Consider the following 20,277-nt stretch of genomic DNA (forward strand, 5'->3'; position numbering starts at 1 on the left):
CAAATAAATTATGATGTATTTTTATACATCAAGATAAAATAAATAAGACTTCCCAGAGTGAAATTTACAACCTACCCAGCAGCATATTAAGTAATTAAAATTAGTCCTGCCTTAACCAGCTACAACGTTAAAGTGATGTACACATTAATGCAATCAATAATTACAATGTGATAATGTAATGTACATTATTCTAAAATTGACCATTCTGCATGAGTAATTTTATTTTAGTATAGTATATATATATATATATATATATATATATATATATATACACTGTGGTATTACTACTTTTACTTATGTAAAAGCTCAGAATACTTCTTTCACCTCTAGATGATGGTTAAGATATTTGTAATTTTCTACAACAGTCTGTAATGAGGCATATTACAGACAAGGAAAACAAGTTGAAAGACATGCATTGAGTTATTTTTTTCATTAATAATAAGGTGAATTAACTATTGACAGAAGTCAGGAGAGAGTTCTGATTTAATAACGTGTGCATTCAGATCATATTAGTAAAGTACTGTGTCATCAGCATTTAAAAATCTGCAATATCACCATCCAGAAGTGAGCTCATTAACATGCATAAAAGAAAGTAACGCACATATTGTGAAAGGGTGCTGTGTTTTTTTTCCTACATGACAGTATGCAGCTAGCAGAAAGATGTGTTGGGACTGGGTGAAGCGATGACTAGGAGAGCTGCAGAGGAAGAGCCAGCAATAAAATGTCTGGAGCATGATGTGGAGGTATAAAGAGCAGAAAGCATCAGAATTTCAAATTACATACAAAAGGTCATGGACAGGCAGGAAAGGGAGTTTACAAAGGGAGTAAATTGAGAAACTTATGAAACTGAAAATGGAACAACTTCCAATATTTTGGTGGGGTGGTTGGGGGTTTGTTTACAGGGCGTGTTTTTGGAGGTTATCAAAGAGAGAGCTGCAGTAACCCAAACAGGACATGACTATAGACAAAATAAAGATGATTTTTTAAGGACACAGATTTTAAAAAAGTATATTAAGAGCAAACCTGTATTGCACCGCGGTTGCTCTCTGGGTGCTGCCTGACAGTTGGTTGTCTTGACAAACAGACAAAGCACTTGGCAGTCTGTTCAGGAGTAAACGTGGTCTTGTCAGGAGTGATGGAGAGGCCTTGCACAGGGCAGGACTTTCCAGGGGGAAAAAAGCAGCGCAGTATTGTTGAGACTAAGTTTGAGCTGGTGGGCAGGCATCCAACTGGAGATGTCAGCGAGGCTAGTGGAGATGCGTGCCTCAACCTGAGTGTTAGAGGATGGAAAAGAAAAGTTGTGGAAGTTAATGATATATATATACTATCCTGTGCACCAGATGAAATACTACACAAGTCAAGACGCCGGTTGGAGCAGCTTAGGCAGGTCACCACCATTTTCTTTACAAAAGAGGTGAAAAAATGGGCTTGCGGCTCAGAGGCACAGTGGTGTGGGTCAACAAAAACCAAAAATCCAATGTTTCGTCTCAACCTTGCACTTGCAAAGCTCTGTCGTGATCATATTTCATGTAACTATTGTCTTGATCAAAAACTATAAAATCTAACGTGCAAAATCAACATATAATCTATGAATAAGTGCACGCTCAGGCTGTGTTTCATTTGTTCATGTGTGAGAGGAGAATGTGGATGATAATATTGAGGAGAAGAAAGAAGGAAAAAAGCTGATAGTAGAAACCAAGGTTGTGGAATATACAGTGTCAAGAGGTTTTTAGAGTGATAGCATACTTGAGAGAGGAGCCAGGCCGACTCTATATTTGCTGGGTGTGGCTGCAGACATGAAGCAGTGTGTGTGAAAACTACCACTGCACTGGACAAAATTCCTTAAAACATACAGTATGCGCTGTGTAAATATGTATAGGACATAATTCAACACTAAATGAAGAAGAATGAAACAGTTTTCATATTTCATTCACTGGGACAAAACTGTGATGTTGTGAAAGTGCCTATTTAAGCATTTACACCTGCAGACTTGATAGGTTATCAGAAAGTGAGAAACCCATAAGCATTTATTAATGGCTACCAACATTTATAACTCATTTCTACCAGATAAGAATAAATACCAGCCAAAGAGATTTTTCAAAACTTGGTATAAGTTGTTCTTATTTATGACTTATAACTGATCTATAAAGAATGAATACATCATTTATTAACATTAATAAACCCATTAGTTACAACGTATTAACAATTTACTTGTTAGAAGATGGTACATGCCACAGTTTACAGTCAAAAGTAAACAGGTGCATTGTCTTTAACAATGCAAACATCTCAAAGTAGATTACTAATGATTTAACTTTGAGTGTATTAGAAGCTCTATCTTCTTCTTCCCAATTTATCTGGGTTGACTGTAATGTTATTGTAACCGTAAAAGTCCAAGCTAAAGGTCCAGAGCTTAACTTGTGCATTTTTGCACTCAAGCTTTTGTATCGCGAGAGCAGGGGAAGAAAGGGAAAAAAAAGTTTTGGGGAAAGTTGAGCAGAACAGGGATGAGGAAAGAGCTCTGCTGTGAGGGAGAGACACCGTGAGTTTTGCCATTCTCATCCTCTGGAATGCATCAGCTCCTCTAACTTATCTGTGCAAAGTCAACACACAACTGGATGCGCACGAGCAGACTCCAAAATTTACGATGCGCATCTATTTATAGCAGCTCAGCAAAAGGTTTGAGTGACTTTTCTCCTTCTCCGCAGTTTTCTCCTAAACGTTTATTCAGCAATACCTGCAAGTAAGAGTGAAGTAGTCCTCTGTCGGGTCTGAGGCGAATCTCCTGTTCGGGAGACAAGGTAAAGTAACGATTCCCTCGTGCGCAATTGTGCACATTATCATTCCTAGCTGCATGCTTTTGCGACTCTGAGCTGGATGGTTTTCTAACTTAATAATGGTAGAAGTGATATCACACCAGCCACCTCTTAGAGTGCAATAGAGTTGTTTTTTTCCTTTTTGCGCAGCATCTCCTGCTCTCTCCTCTGCGTCTTTTCCAAACTTTTTTTTTTATTTTTTTTTTTTATTGTTTTGCAGCTTTGACTCCAGACTGCAGAGGTCGACGGGGCTGGGAAACTAGTTTAGGAGACTTTGATTTTACCGAGCACTGGAGTTGTATACACTTGAGAGTGGACATGCCGGACAGTAAGTGTAGAGGACGGCTGCTGCAGTATGTCGTGGCTCTGGTGGCCTTGCTGTCGCTCTGCGCCGAGCTTGGAGACGCTGCAGAGGTGGTGGACACCGAGGACAGCGAGCCGATGACCAAGCAGACCGACTCCAGAGCCAGCAGGGCCAAGAGGAGGGGAGGGTCGGACGTCCTCAGAGGGTAATGTGACTATGATAGTCCCTTTTAGTCCAATTTGGGATTTTTTTCTTCTTTTTTTCTTCTACTGTACCCCTTTTTTTATTTTTATTTATGAGTATCTTGATTCAGGTGTCTGTTCTTCTTGCTCTAGAACTTGCTGGTCCTTCATGATCATTGAAGGTCAGAGAGCACCTTTTTTAATAAGGCAGACTGAGAGCCATGAGCGACATTGTCTGTGATGGGAAGTTTGGAGCAAAGTTTAGTAATTAAATACTGGCAAGAATATCACATTCCTGCTGACTGCAATAATACATTACATCCAAACAAAGGAGGCCATTGGTCGTGTGTGGCTGTGGCAGAGAGAGGGGGGGAGAGAGAGAGAGAGAGACAGAGAGAGAGAGAGAGAGAGAGAGAGAGAGAGAGACTAACAGCCTAATCCTCTTTCTGGCCAAAAACACCACACCCCAGTTGTGGATAAATCACATCTGCAGCTGTACACAGTGGGTCACTGCTGGAGAAGGTGTGTGTGTGTGTGTGTGTGTGTGTGTGTGTGTGTGTGTGTGTGTGTGTGTGTGTGTGTGTGTGTGTGTGCACGCGCGCGCGCGTGTGCGTACGTGCGTGTGACAAAAAAAAGAAAAGACAGAAAGAAGAGAAGAAAAGAAAAGAATTAATGTCTGTGTCTAGTGATGACAGCAAACAGCTGATGAAGGTCACACGGTAGACGGCTCAATGAGCATTCTCCACAGGCAGTTTTATTTGACATGCTTTAAGTTAATTTATCAGAACATCTGGGTTCAGAGACAGGAAGTGCATTCAGGCTGCATACTGTGTCACGCTGACTTATCAGTATAAGAATGTTTCAGTGATCCAGGCTTCATTATTCACCACGCAGATCTGTTTGGAGTTACACTGTACAGTATATACACTGACCCCTGGGTCAATATATGCCCTGTGGGTGGTTACAAATTCACATATGTAGGCCTGTCACAGACCTGTAGGTGGCAGGATGGCCCAGGCGTTCACTTCCATGTCAGATGGAATGTTTTTTTACAGGTGCATCAAATTCCCTAAAACACCGTGTGCAGCATAATATTTTCCTCACCAACAATATTTTGTATTGGGAAGTGCCAAATGCTGCATGACAGTCCTTGCCTGACAGTAGCAAGAGCACCGCAAGTAGCACACACCATAACACAGTCCAGTGGTTATCTCAGGGGTCACTAGATAATTGCGAAATACTTCATAGTTTTTCCTATTTAGGACAAAAAAGTCATAAGTAGGGTCACAAGCAAAAAATGTGTACTGTAGTGTTGTTGCAAAAGATGTAATAGATACATATAAGATAGACATGCAGTAGACCTGCAGTGGACATTTTATGCTTTTGTTTGGGGGGGCGCTGTGAAAATATAATTTTAGTATTTTGGGAGGGGCTGTGTGTTTGCTATTCCTACAAACATCACTGGAATTTTAAGTGACATGGAAGTGACCTTGTGATGACTGGATTTTGATCCTGTTGAAGTGTCTTTGAGCAATCTGCTATTAATCCTAATGCGTCTGATGAGGTGTTATAGTATGTGGATCAGTAATCATTGAGCTTCCATTAGTACTGGTCTATATGAATTTAATGGACCTGACTTGAGAGGGATCTGAACTGTGTGACATGGATTATTGACCCTCTGATGCTGCATCTTCCACAGACCGAATGTTTGTGGCTCAAGGAACAATGCCTACTGCTGCCCAGGCTGGAAGACTCTGACTGGAGGAAACCAGTGCATTGTTCGTGAGTATCACCTCCATTCCTCTACCGAACTTTGAGTAACTGCATGTTACATAAACTGAAAATTGCTACTTTGTTGGAAAAATACTCTAAAGGCTACACACCGGACTGATAATCGGCTGTTGGACAGTCTGGCGAGGTCAGTGACTCGAGTCTGTTCGGTGTGTTCCGTGCCGTCATCCGTTGGAGGAGCTGTCGGCCTTCATTTTGGCCGACCTGACATGCTCAGTCGGAGACAGGGCAGTCGGGACTCACCCGGAAATGGCAAGCGGGATGACCGTGACTAAGCCTCTCAAAATCTGACGAAAATGTTTTAAACTGATCTTTGTCGATCTGAAATGAAGACAGATTCAGCAACTGCCTGGCCTATTTCTCGCTTAAAATGTTTTCAGAAACACGTTTCGGTGAACTATTTTAGTACAATATGAGATCGTATTCTGAATGAGTCGCCATTAATGGCCGGTTGAAAAATCCAACATCCGGAAGCAGCAGCCAGACCCACGTGACGCGTTCGTCCAATTAGCTGCTGGTTTTCATTTTTTTGGGCGACAATACAGATTATCGCGCCTGCTGTTATGGAGACGTATTACGTCTCGTCGCTTTGGTGTGTTCCGAGGCACTTTTTTGACCAACTCGGGGAGACTGATCAGTCCAACTGCCTTTTCTGCCGAGGGTCGGCCGTCTGGTTGGTCTGTAATGGCCTTAACAGGATGACTCCTTCAGACCAGACTTGAATATCCATTAATTAGCAGCACATAAGAATTTGATTCATTCTCATTCTTGAACAGTATCTAATTAATATAGCAGGAATAAAATGCAATATTATTGTGAGTATATAACTTTATTAACTTTATTACGGATGTATGGTGAGTCTGTCATACAACAAACTTGTAATTTTGAGATAATGAACAATCATTGATTATACTGACTGCCAACACTTTCTGAAGTTTTGTTCAAAGTTTGAACAGGATGTTTGACAGGTTTAAAAATAAGCTACCGGTTATTGTCCACTTGTTCAAAACCACATTACAGTTTCAATAATTATTGGAATATTGAAATACTCCAAAAAACGTTATCTGATGCAAAATAATAAAAGCAAGTACATGCTTTCTAGATGGTAAAACAAGTGGGAATTGGTCTCTATAGTTTTGTTCCATTTCTTCCGGACAGTGTAGTAGAAGTAGAAGTGGTTTCTTTTTCTGGTTTCCTCTCTCTTGCTCTCTCTCTCTCTCTCTCTCTCTCTCTCTCTCTCTCTCTCTCTCTCTCTCTCTCTCTCTCTCTCTCTCTCTTTCTCAGTAGACAGGAAGGTCTGAGAGGCAGTAGAGTTGTGTGTTTGCAGTCCGGCTGCTTGGCTGGCCGGATGCCTGTCGCGGCTCTAATGACATTGTTTAGCAGTGGGGTTCAGGGAGTAGGGGTCAGTGGCTGGACTCTACCTGATGGGAGCTAGGGGCAAAGGACCATGCCAAAAACAGTCTGTGGGAGAGAGAACAACTGAGCGAAAAACAGCCAGTTCCAACTGAAAACACACACTAGTACACATTTAAAGAAGAAAATAGCTTGACGCTGTTGCCAAGTTGGCTTCTATAACTAAACCATGATGAGGGTTAAAAGGAAGGTTTGGCCATATTTGGACTGTGGTCTGTTTGGGTTTTGAAATATTCTAGATAAGAGTTCAGTATGAGGTTTAGATCATGGCCTAAGTTTCCCCAAATTAAATTCAAAACTGAAATTCAAAACCTGCAGTGAGGCAGACAAGCAACAGATTCATAACATGAATTTCCTCTCAAGCACAACCAAGACAAATCCTGACACCATAAAGTTATTGAAATTGTTGTTATTGTTATTTTATCTTGCACCTGACAAACGACATTTTTTTATGTTGTTTGACTGAGTGTCATGTTCCTCTTTGCAGCGATCTGCCGGAGTTCATGTGGAGATGGTTTTTGCTCCAGACCCAACATGTGCACCTGCCCCAACGGCCAGACCGCCCCATCCTGTGGATCCAAGTCAGGTCGTTAAACAGCACCTCCCCTTTTTCCAGGCAGTGAACTCCTTTGAACGAGCTGTAATCTGTAGAAAAAACTTTTCACCATGCAGTAACAATAATGACAAGCAGTGACAGATGAAAGATTATAGAAAACATACAGTCTTGTCATATGTTTTTCACGATAGGATAAAAGTGAAAGAGATTACAATTTGCTCAGATTTTTTTGAGATCAGACCACACTGGCCCATTTGCATCTTTTTTCTTAGATGTTTTCTTCTTCTCATCATGAGTTATGATCATGAACTAGCATGGCACAAAAATATGAGATACTAAGCCAACGAACCTCCTAAAAACATCCCTTAGAACGGCTTCAAGCTATTGATATATGTTGCAATCACGTTCTTGCGAACAGCGGTCAATCTCGTGGGTGTGTGTGTGTGTGTATGTGCTTTGGAAGACGTCCACAGTCAACATCTCCTCCATGTTGCTGTTCTTGCAGCTCACAGCACTTCAACCCAATGCGCTCATCTGTTTGCACACCACAAATTTGTAGGAAATTATATCTGAACATGACTTTCGAGTTCAGAGTGCATTCTGTTGATGTTGTAAATCTAATATGCAGCGTATGTTTGTTTACTCTGAATTTAATTCCCAACATTGCTCTGTGTGTGTCTGTTTGTATTGTTGTGTTAGTTTACTCTGAATTTAACTCCCAACATTGCTCTGTGTGTGTCTGTTTGTATTGTTGTGCCCACAGTCCAGCACTGTAATATTCGGTGTATGAATGGGGGAACATGTGCTGAGGACAACTGCCAGTGTCAGAAAGGCTACGTGGGAAACCACTGTGGTCAACGTAAGGATCGTCCTGAAAAATCCAAAAGACCGCTGTGACACACTTTTACATGATTTAAGATTTAAGACAACGATATATAACCTCCATTTCCTAATGCTTGTCCTTGTGTTTATTGTTAATTAGCAAATGTTGGCATACTATCACGCTAAACTAAGATGTGAGCATGTTAAACATTAGGCATGCTAGACATCAGCATGTTAGCATTGTCATTGTGGGCATGCTGCCATGCCAACATTAGCATTTAGCTCAAAGCTGCTGTGCCCAAGTACAGCCAAGGGGGTAAGCGAGCGTCTGGCAAGCATAGCTCCTATGGCGCCATTTTGATGCTAACAAGCACTCACCCGCCGTTAGCATTCCATTGACTGCCATTCATTTTGACGTCACTTTGACAGCAAATAACTTTACATCTGAAGCGTTTAAAGACTTTATTTTTCAATTGTTTATTTCTAAATAAACACGACAATGTATAAAAGGCTCCATTACCTTGTACCTCACGTTATGGCTCTGTAGTAGACATTTTTGTAAAAATAGGCTAACGATTGTGTCATAACCACACAACTTACTGTCGCATAATAGAGGACTTACCGTATAGTACAGGAGAAGCTCGCAGGCAGTTTCGACTTACATTAGCCGTTTAAGTTTAATTACTAATGTTAACTAGCATTTTAGTTAGCAATAATTAGCCTGTGCCTATGTTATCTCCTTACATATACCTACGCTCTCCGTCTCTGCAAGATTGGGAATGATTGAGATTTGTCTTGGCACAGCTACCAGAAGACTTACAACTTTCAGACAGGTTGCTCACGTCACATCTACATCTTCAAGCTTAGTTGGAGGCTGCGCAGTAACGCTCAGCCCTCACCGGAAAAGTGCTTCTAACATCACTGGTCTCCGTCCAGAGCAACAGGATCTGTTTAGTCCATTTATTTAACTGTCTATGAGTACAGCCCCTCAGAGGTGCTATTTTGGCCATCCTTTCTATTAGTAATAACAACTCTGTATTTACCAAGTTATTTGCTGAGACATGCTCATGGCCACATTTCTGAAATGAAGTGCGTTGAGGCGAGAAACGTGCAGTCTGATGAGACGACTTCTTTGGAAGGGAAATCAAAGGCAAACTGGAAAATTATTAATCAAACTCTTAAACATCTATTACAGTGTACAGATCAACTTTCTGATTCAACTTGCATACTTACTATAGTTGTGTGTGCACTGTTTTCCTGTGTAATGAAGGATCATTTGCAGCATTTCAGGTTTTACCTCCAAATAAAGTAGCTAATGTGTCTGTAGCTGGTCTGATCAATGGCTGCTCTGTTTGTTGTCTGACTTCTTTTTAGCGATGTCATCATGTTCACAGGTCTCTGTAATTAATTTAGGGACTGCAATGTTACCGTAACCAATAGAAATGACCATATTACAAACATGAGACCCAAATTGTATAAACCAGAAATAAATTGAATTTTTTGTAACTCACTGTGGTGTCCTCATGTCAGTGTTGTGTCATTGTTTGTTTTTCTCTCTTTTCTTCTCCAGCGGTTTGTGAAAATGGCTGTCTCAACGGAGGAAGGTGTGTGGCTCCCAACAGATGTGTGTGTACCTATGGCTTCACCGGGGCTCAGTGTGAGAGAGGTAATGAGCGCCACACTCGCAGTACTCAGCATTTCTCTTGCTCATCTTACCTCACACTGTCACTATGCTCTACTTTCACTACTCACTACTGCTAAAGTGGTTTTCAAAGCCACACGGGCTGCTTTTGTGAAAACGTGACTCAATGCTGAATGGCGGTTGTTTTTTGTGACTGAAAACAATTCCTGCTTAGTCATGGCACCGGCTCCAGGAATGTGGTTTGTTGTGGAACTTTTGCATGTCAAGCTTGTCCATTATTTTCCACATCTGCTCTCAAACAATGCTCTGGGGAATGTAATGTCTTTCTAAATGTGCGCTGTTTGTTAACTGAAGACCTCCCAACCTCCTGTGGTTGCTCTCTGGCACATGTGAGCCAAGACTCCAAAGTATACAAGCACACTCAAACCGAGAGTGGCCGGCATTGTGTTTGTGAGTGAAATGTGCACGTGTGTTTATGTGTTTTGTGTATGTGCTGGGGGTCTGTGATGGTTATGACCTGTGGAGGTCCAAGGGCTGACCTTGTAAAGCTAATATTTGGACTGGCAACAGTACTCCTAATTAGTAATGTCCCTTTTAACAAGGCCATGCTTCAGAGGCCTGTCTGTCAGGTCCGAATGAGGATCGGCCCTTTAGTTGACTTCAGTGTTTTCTTCAAGTAATGGGACTTAGTTGACTTCAGTGTTTTCTTCAAGTAATGGGATCCTATCTGGTTGCCTGGTAGCACCAGGTCTTATCTGCTGAAGCACACTTCTACATATTGTGACTTGGTTTCCACTCTTTCCTGTGGAAGCTTGGCCAAAGGGTTTGTGAGACGTTTGAGTGTAACAGATGTGGACAGGGTGTGAAGACAGACAGATTCAGCTGACGGTTTTCCGAGATTTATTTGCTCTACAGAAGACAATATCACATTAATTGGCTTCTGGTCTACTGTTTACTACGATCCGCACTAGGGCTGCCACCTCTTAGTCGATTAGTCGACTAATCGGTCGTTTTGGTCTTAGTCGACTAAGATTTCTTTAGTTGATGAGTCATTTTTTATGCTTATTCATGCTTAATTACTCATTTCCAAGAAACTTATGAGCACATTTCTGGTAAACACCAGATTTAAAGTGGTGCTTTTGCAGGATTAATTGTGGAGAAAGTCAGTTTTACAGATGGTTAATTAACTGCATTTATATTGTGCTTTTCTAGTCTTAACCACCTCTCAAAGAGCACAGCTCTGTCGATTACATCAACTAATCGATTAATCGACAAAATCATATAAGTGTTAGTCGACTAAGAATTTCTTTAGTCGAGGACAGCCCTAATCCGCACCTCTGTTCCTCAGGACGATACTGTGTCAGAGTGATCTCATTTTCTACCATACATACACAAAATCACATCACAGTATAGTATCTCATTCAACTCTTAATATGTACACTGCTAGCCAACAGGAGCAATTAGAATACACTGGGAAAACCATACTTGAATTATAACAATATATGTGACAAACATGAGAACCAATGTTTTTATACTTTCTAACAGTTTCAGTAGGCAAAATTAAACAGTACGTGGGCTTGGGTGACTGCACAGATAACAAAAAGAGTATAACGTCTAACAAAGAAAACAATATCACATTAATTGGCTTCTGGTCTACTGTTTCCTACTATCCGCACCTCTGCTCCTAAACATGAAATCAGGATTTACACACTCAAAATGGACTGTAGAGCCTCCGTTATTTACATTACACAGTAACAGCGCGAAAATGGCACGAAAAGAAAGAGTTAAACAAAGCATCGTTAAAACTTATATTTAACCGTAAAAACGGCACAAAACAGCTAGTTAATATCGTATTAACTTCGAGACAATAAATATTGAAAGGTCACAACACAATTTTCAAAGAAAACAATAAAATAGCGGAGCAGCATTTTACACGCAACCTACCTCAGCAATACAAGACGGTGTTGTGAGGAGGAAACGAAAGCTACGGCAACTTAGGAGGTACAATAGAGGCGCAGTGCAGCAACAACATCTCCGCAGGAAACAATAGCAATATGATAAATAAATCAAACTCAATAAGATAAAATTCACAAATACCCAACAAATCATCAAATGGTGATTCAAATATGATTAAAATTTAATTAAACATAAATTAGAAATTAGAATTAATAAAGTGCATTTTTAACTCCGTTACATGAGGAATTCAAATTAGGCGCACAGCATCTTCTAGATGTTCATATTTTTCAGGGAGCACAAGGAATCTCTGAAATGCTCTGCTGTTGTGCCTTGTGTTTTTGTTTCTGATGAAGAAATGATGTATGGGCAAAGGATTTCACCACATCTGGTTTTAAAACTTGCCATATTTTGCCATGTAAGGTGACAAACATGCAACTGGCCACTCACTGTCTGCTGCTTTATGATTGGTCATTTCTTTTCTGCTATAGTAATGGTGTTGTTCTATGAGAGAAACAGGCAGTCTTTCTTTGTGTGTGTGTGTGTGGGAACAGCTGCTTGGAGACTAACTTCCATCTTCTGTCATTCACATCCAAGATTTAGATATGCCTTAACTGGCCAGTGCAGGGTGTAATTATACTTTTACATATATAATTGATTAGTCGTTTCGATCATTTATTTAGTAAAAATGCCAAATATTTTCTGGATCCAACAAGTCAAAATTGAGGATGTGCTGCTGTTTCTGTTTTGAATCATTATTAATCTTCTTTGGGTTCATTATTTATTTTGGCTTCATTATTAATACTATTTGGGTTCTGGACTGTTAGTCAAACAAAACAAGCTATTTGAAGATGTCATGTTTGGCTCTGGGTACTTGTGGTTGGCATTATTCACGATTTTGTCACATTTTACTGACTCAATATTATTATTACATTTTATTGACCTGTTAATCATAGCAGATCAATAAGGAAAATAATCAGTATTTGCAGCCCTGTTAATGTATCAGTTATTTGGTCCTTCATCTTGCATTGGGTTGCACCAAGAGAGGTAGAGAAAGTTATACGGATACAGTGGCGTTTTGGGTTAAGTTACCTTAACTGGAATTTCCTTGGCTAGTATCCATCACCTCTCAAGGGAAAGCCATTGTGCTCTCACACAAACACAAGCGCATGCATAAAGTACATGTGTACACACATCCGTGCGCACATGCAAAACCCCACACTGTTTTTAATGCAGTTTACAGAACCGTGCCCCATTATGGCTTGGTCTTATCACATCAGCAAGAACACAAGGTTTTCCACAAACACATGATCTGACCAGGGGAGAAGTACCTGCATTCAGGACTCAGTGGTTTCCTTGGGTGTGGAAAGATCCTGGTGCAATCAGGGCTCAACATAAACACATTACTAATGCAGAGCTGTGTGACTTTGAGCTGTGTGCTGGTGACTGGTGATCTGCTGACCAGTGTTCCCACCACCCGGCATAGCTGACTGCAGTGGAAATGCAGCCTGGTACATCAACGTGTTCTTTGTTGGTTACAAATGCGATTTAGGTCAGAATGTGGGATTGGTGAGATCCATCCAAATGCTGCTGATTGCACGCAGGGTTCTTTGCTCCTGCTGCAGTCATTTAGCAATAAAGTCGAGCTGTCGGTGTGACGCCATTTAGTTCACTTGGGAAGGTGGTGAAATACTGGCCTGAAATGTGGCAACACGTGAGTTACACAGTCAATAAGTCAGCAGCCAGAGTCCAACAGGGAAGTTGGTCAGTCAGCTGAGGGTCTCTCTTGTCTCTTAATGCCTCACTGACTTTTCCCTATCAGGCTCTGTTCTAGCCCAATGCAAACCTCAGTAGTTAGATAACACAGTGTGTGTGTGGGTCTGTGTGTGTGTGTGTGTTTGAGTGCATGCTCAACTTGTTAGTCCTGGGAGGATGGAGAAATCTGCTGACGGGCCAATAGGGAAGGTCCCACCCAGATATAAGACCCCATAACACATGCATGGAAACACACACAAACGCATGCATACACGGATGCATGTGAACAAATTACGCATATGTTAAAGCATGTAAGGATGCTGTGAACACCATCTGCGAGGTGTAGATTGGGGAAGGTGCATATGGAAACTGTGGAAAGATTTTTGTGTGCGTGAATGTGTACAAACACTTTGGAGTTAATCCAGGAAATTCTTTTGACCCACTTTCCAGCGGGCTTCCCTCCTGTTCCCACCGAGGCTGTTGTTGGGCATAAAATTACCGGTCAATGAGGAAGCCAACATTTCCATTGTGTTCACAAAGTTACTGAACCTCGGGCGCCCAGATAGCTCAGTTGGTAGAGCGGGCGCCCATATATAGAGGTTTACTCCTCGACGCAGCGGGCTCAGGTTCGACTCTGACCTGCGGCCCTTTGCTACATGTCATTCCTCCTCTCTCTCCCCTTTCATTTCTTCAGCTGTCCTGTCAATAAAGGCCTAAAAATGCCCAAAAAATAATCTTAAAAAAAAAAAAGTTACTGAACCTCTGCACTGACAAAATATCACCTACTAATGAGAGTCACAACAAGCTGTCTGCTCCCATATTAACATGCATGTTTACTGAAGCAGCTACCATAATATGCAAAAAGTGTTTTCAAAAGTAGAGCACTAAAGCAAAAATAAGAGCAGCATTTTTGTCTGTTTTGAGATCATCTCTGGCTAGACTGTGGATGAGGGGCTGGGACATTGGCTGAGATACTGTGTGTGTTTGTGTGTGTGTGTGTGTGTGTGTGTGTGTGTGTGTGTGTGGGTTTGTATGTGTGAACATGTGCGATTGCTCCCAGATGTACAGGACATGGGTGGATCCCCCAGCTGTATGCAGTTCACAGAAAGACAGTAAGATGACAGATGAAATGACACCACTTTCACCCTACAGCTGTCCGCCTCTCCCTGTTTACCTCAGCTGCCTGTTTAAGTGCTGCCCTTGTATTTGCTTTATATCATGCTCAGATCTGTGTTTTTAGTGTTTGCTCTCCTCCACTAACAGCTGTAATGAGCAAGTATTATGTCAGATGGATTATGTGTGGCAGCCCGACAGTAATAACACATAAACCTTAATCAGATGAAAAGAGAAACTTGAGTTCTTTACGCAGTCTGCTGTACTCAGCTTATATGGGCGCCATGTAAAATTTTTTCATAGTTCCTGTAATTGCTTTTTTCCTATATACATGTATACCTTTGTTGTTGCAGGTAAGGCACATAATGTAGGCTTCAAGTAGATACCTGGCAACTAGTTGGGTTTGTTGTTACAAAGCAAATGTCATTGAAAGCAGTGGTGGAAGAAGTATACAACAATGTTAAATATTCCATTATTGGTAAAAGTACAGGAGACTTAATTAAGTTTCACTAGTGAAATTACTTATTTTGCAGAATGGCCCTTTTGAGAGTGTTATAAATTACTGATAAATAGACTTTTAAAGGAATAGTTTCACATTTTAGGAAAGTGCAATCATTAGCTTCATTGCCTAGAGATAATAAGAATGATACCACTGTCACATATGTCTGTTAAATATGAAGCTTAGTTTAGCAACAGCTAGCCTGGCTCTATCTGAAAGTAACAAAATTGCCTACCTGGACCACTAAAGTTCACTAATTTACAGGCGGTTATGTGCACGATTATGTAAGACTAGTCTTACATTGCTGGACCTATCTCCACAGCGCTGTGGAGTAAGGTCTGGCTACTCCAGACATACATTCTGGGATAGGAGGAAAAAACACTTTATTTGCATTTCTTTAAACAAATCTCAATCGTCTTGGGTGGCGCTAAGCTCCGGACGCAGTGGCGGTGCCTCTGCAAAATAGTCTCGGGAAGGAACTTGTTTTAGTGGAACATTTGCACCCTACAAAAGAAAACGCCACATACAATAATAAATTAAGTTAACTGTAAAACAATACAGTAACGTGAGCTATTTAAATTAGCTGGATACATGGTTAAACGTAATTTGCTTTTATCAGTGAATCGCTGAGTGTACTTCGTCCATAATCCCCCCCAATCGGTCCCAAAATGTCCCAGTTAGATATTAAATGCTGTAAATTTTTTGCTGTAAATATTCTTTGTAAATCTTTACAATCAATCATCCCCAAGAACCAAGCAGGCCTGCCTTATTGCATGATCCAGATTTTCCTTGAACTTTTTTCCATTTTCAGCATGTAGCTTGCTAGCTCAAAGTTTGTTGTTGTTTCTCGAAGTGAAGGGAATGGCAACACACACAGAGAGCGGAAACGGAGGGACAATTACCCTGGAAATATACTTCTGATGATCCAGACTAATGTAAGACAGACTGACCTTTAGACACAGCCAGGCTAGCTGTTTCCAGCCTTCATGCTACTGTATGCTAACCTAACCGGCTACCGGAGGTAGCTTTATTTACTTTACAGACATGAGAATGTATCAATCTTCTCATCTAACTCTTGGTAAGAAGGTGAAGAAGCGTATTTCACAAAATGTTGAACTATATCCTAAATGTTGTAACTGGTCCAACCAGCACTATGCCAAACTTGTTGTACTAGTACTATATATTTCAGCAACTTAATCTTCAAAGTAGCAAGTACTAACTTTCTGGTAGCTCTAAAATCAATGTAGTGGATTCAATGGTAAATGGACTGCATTTATAAAGCCCTTCTCTAGTCCTAGCGACCACTCAAAGCGCTTTATACTACAGGTAGCATTCACCCACCGATGGCGCAGCATCAGGAGCAATTTGGGGTTCAGTATCTTACCCAAGGACACTTCGAACCACCGACCTTCCGATTGGTAGACATCCGCTCTACCTCCTGAGCCACAGCCGTCCCCATTTTTTTAAGAAGTACAATATTTCCCTCTGAAATGTCGTGGGGTAGAGGTTGGCCAAAATGGAGATTACACAAGTAAAGTGCAAATAACTCAAAACTGTACTTCAGTAAATGTACTTTGTTACTTTCTACCACTGTGCGGACGGAGAAGTAAACTAAGAATCAAAAGCATTTGGTCTCCAGTAGAGCCTAAGCAGGAGGGAGTGAGAAAGTAAAGGAGAGATGACCCAGTTCTGTTTCACACAGTGCTGGTGCCAGAGGCGGAGAGACCGTGGAGGCTGTGGTGCACGTGACGGGTCTGGGCTGGGCCCCGGTCCACACGGGAAACGCACAATGTCTCGTTTGTTTTAAACGACTGCGCTGTTGGAACTGGTCTCCCTCTTTCCTCTCCCTGTCTGTTGTCTGCCGTGAAATGTGGAAATGATTTTTGCTTTTGGATCTCGGCCAGATTCTTTTGGAAGTTTTTCCCTCTCTCTTTCTCTCTGTTGCTATCTCTGTTTCGCCATCTTCCAATCCTTCACCTGATATGATTCGGTGATTTCGATGAATCTGTGGGGAGTTTTCTAACTAAGGAGTGGTGTTTGGAGAGATGATGAAGTGAGGGGATAAATAAATGCAAGCAGTGGGATCAAGGGACCAGTTTGAAGGGGAGGAGAGGTGAATAATCTCGACGGAGGGACTTTCTTCACACTCTTGAGCTCATATTTATTATAAGCTATTTAGTTTTAATTCTAGGCTGCTGTAGCTAGTGTGGAAATCACCTACTGTGTTCCACAGGCACACCCTGTCAGTCAGCCTCTGCCAGCCTTGGGATGATGACCTATTCCCTAGATGGTGTATAACTAGAAAAATGATAAAAGGCAGCACACTACATGGTGAATGTGTCACATTGCCTTTAAAACACAATACAGGTAATACTGATGATCATATCACATGCACGTGCACCAGACTGATTTTTCATTGTCTCTATGTCTTTGCTTATTCTAGCTTGTGTCTATTACTCTCCCACACAACTTTAAAAGGTTTTCCAGACCCTTTACCTATCTCTGCTTTTCTCTATCTCTCACACACACACACACACACACACACACACACACACACACACACACACACACACACACGCACACACACGCACACACACGCACACACACACACACACACACACACACACACACACACACACACACACACAGGTTTGTGGCACTATCTTTGTGGGGACCCGTCATTGACATAATGCATTCCCTAGCCCCTTACCCTAACCTTATCCATCACAACTAAATGCCTAACCTTAACCCTTACCCTCACCCTAACCATAACCTAATTCTAACCCTAATCCTACAACCAAGTCTTAACCCTCAAACAGCCCTTTAAACTTGTGGGGTCCAGCATTTTGGCCCCACAAAGCTGTCGGGACCCCACAAGTATATTTGACTCCCGGTTTTTGGACCCCACGAATATAGTTAAACAAGCCCACACACACACACACACACACACACGCACAGATGCACATACAATGCACCTGAGTGCCAGACTGATGATAATGCCAGGAACAGACAATGCATTCTTTATAGAGTGTGTTACTGTTCGCTCTGCAGTGCTTTTATCACATATACTGTAATGTAAGTGAGTTGTAGATGTCATGCAAAATTGCATTTATTTAAGAGTTTCTGTTGTGTATGCCAGACAGTTATTCTGTTCAGGTATCAAGTTCAGGTTTTAGTTTTTTCAGCATTGGCTTTAGCTTTTTCTATCACAATTTGGGTTGAAATGTTTCACATAAGTAAGCATTTCTTTTTTTAATCTTTAGTCTTCAACCAGTAAAAGTGTTTTTGTTTGACTCGCAACCAAACTTTGCTGTTTTGCATTGCGTTTGTACTGAAAATAAAGAAACAAAGTTACAGTAAGTTTCCACAAAATACGAACTCCTGCTTTGCCTCTGCAGACTACCGCACTGGACCGTGCTTCGCCTCGGTGCATAACCAGATGTGTCAAGGCCAGCTCACAGGCATTGTGTGCACAAAGACTTTGTGCTGCGCCACAGTGGGACGGGCGTGGGGTCACCCCTGTGAGATGTGCCCAGCCCAGCCTCACCCCTGCCGAAGAGGGTTCATACCAAACCACCGCACCGGGGCGTGCCAAGGTAAAGTCTGTTCCTCAGCGTCTCTGTCTCTTTTTCTGTTTTTGTCTTTTTTTTTTTCTCTCTCTCTCTGTCACCCTCCCTTCTCTCTCCTTCTTTGAGTAGTGCTGCTTCTATCTTCCCGTTTTAACTCCTTCTCCCTCCTTGTCTGCCTTTGCCCCTCTCCCTCTGTCGTACCCTCATCTCTACCTATCATCACCTCTCCAGAGGATTAGTTCTAATTGGGTTAAATTGGGTTGGGTGGCAGTGCCTCCCACATGTGTATGGAATGCCCGCAGACACCCGCTGTGGCGGGACTGTCAGAGTCAGTAATACGGGTCAGTGGCGGTGCCACGTGGGAGAGCTCATTTCTGGTAAGACGGCCCTTTGCCTGTCTGCTCCAGACCCAACAACAGCAGAAGCTCTGCAGGGGAGGCGGACCTGAGCCAGGACGCAGAAGTACACGGAGTGCTCTGAGACTGCATCAGGTCACAGCCTCCTGGAGGTTTTCAGTCTGAGACCTACATTTTAATCTGTCAAATTCATTAAATGAATTTCATTTAATCGTCAGTGTACCTCACCAAGTCACAGATTTCAGGTTTTTCCCAAAGGTTGTTGGATGGATTGATGGATCAACTCTAATGACAGCATGGTTTCCCTCCAAATCTTCATATACATTAGTATACATCATTGTATGTGATCACAACTGTAATCGTCTCTTTGACTGTACACCTGTCCTTTCTATATTTCTGTCTCTTCCTTGGTCAACTTGGTTTCAATTTCTGTTTCTCCTGCAGGAGACATTCCTCTCTCTCTTTCGCTTTTCCCTTGTCACTCTGTTGATCGCTGGAAAGTCAGCGCAAGACTGGTAAAACAGACCTAATTTCAATCCATACACATCCAGACCAGACGTGTGCAGATTAGTGTGTCATGGTAATGTTAGCCTATGTGTGTGTGTGTGTGTGTGTGTGTGTGTTTGTGTTTGGGTGTGTATTAATTGTATGCTTTGTATGTACAGATGTGGATGAGTGCCAGGCCATCCCTGGCATCTGTCAAGGAGGAAACTGTATCAACACAGTAGGATCCTTTGAATGTAAATGCCCCGCTGGGCACAAGTTCAATGAGGTCTCACAGAAATGTGAAGGTAAGAATCAAGCTAGCAGCCATCACATTAAAACTGTGAAACGTCTGACTTTCAGTGTTAGCTGGAATTACAGAGTAGGCTAAAATAAATTATTTTAAAAGTTTCTAATTAACAATGTGAAAGTAGAGTTAAAAGCCACATCCGTCTAGTTGTGGTTAACTTCACCTCAGTCGTGGTATTCTGATTATTACTTTGTGGGGAAAGACCACACATAACCTACTTTGCCCTTCCCTTGAAATACGTTTAATTAAACTAAAGCAGCACTCAGCTTTCTCTCAGTAATCCTGTTTAACATTTATTTGTGAAGCTTGAAAGAGCCCCCCCCCCCATACATGTGTTAAAGAGAGAGACTAGAGACTATGCAACTTTTGAAATAAGAAATAAAACTTTTTTCCTCTTACAAATGAAAAGTTGAATTCATGAGACATAAAACGCACCATTGCTAAATTCAATACACTCTTTTTTTGTTGCTCCAACTTTACTTAGTCTGGAATGACCAGTAGTTTATGGTGACTAATGTTAGCTAAGGTTAGTAAATGTTGCTGTATAATACACATTACTGAGTCACTTCACTGACACATGACTCTTCTCCATGCCATTTGGCATTATAGCTAAATGTTAACTTGTAGTTTCACTTTAAAACAGCTTCTCAGCCAGGTGTGTCATTGCACGATATGAATCAAGAGATAGTCAGGTAAAATGATGTCCAAGTGTTCTA

The 20,277-nt window shown here is 41.5% G+C and overlaps 1 protein-coding gene across 6 annotated transcripts in view; it reads left to right on the plus strand.

Annotated features, from left to right (window-relative positions):
• The first annotated feature begins 2,473 nt into the window (after positions 1–2,473).
• Positions 2,474–20,277, plus strand: part of fbn1 (fibrillin 1) — a 65,099-nt gene continuing 47,295 nt past the window's right edge. For 3 of the 6 annotated variants that reach the window (XM_031306397.2, XM_031306400.2, XM_031306399.2), the window contains exons 1-8: positions 2,487–2,798; positions 3,034–3,322; positions 4,999–5,081; positions 6,991–7,089; positions 7,823–7,918; positions 9,452–9,547; positions 18,242–18,439; positions 19,434–19,559. In XM_031306397.2, coding sequence (XP_031162257.1) covers positions 3,132–3,322; positions 4,999–5,081; positions 6,991–7,089; positions 7,823–7,918; positions 9,452–9,547; positions 18,242–18,439; positions 19,434–19,559 — 889 coding nt within the window. In that variant the 5' untranslated portion in view covers positions 2,487–2,798; positions 3,034–3,131. Of the gene's footprint in view, positions 2,799–3,033; positions 3,323–4,998; positions 5,082–6,990; positions 7,090–7,822; positions 7,919–9,451; positions 9,548–18,241; positions 18,440–19,433; positions 19,560–20,277 lie in introns of all 6 variants that reach the window. The other 3 variants (XM_031306398.2, XM_031306401.2, XM_035999598.1) reach the window with 3 other exon arrangements.

This window comes from Sander lucioperca, chromosome 3, assembly GCF_008315115.2.
Source record: "Sander lucioperca isolate FBNREF2018 chromosome 3, SLUC_FBN_1.2, whole genome shotgun sequence".
Classification (NCBI taxonomy): Eukaryota; Metazoa; Chordata; class Actinopteri; order Perciformes; family Percidae; genus Sander; species Sander lucioperca.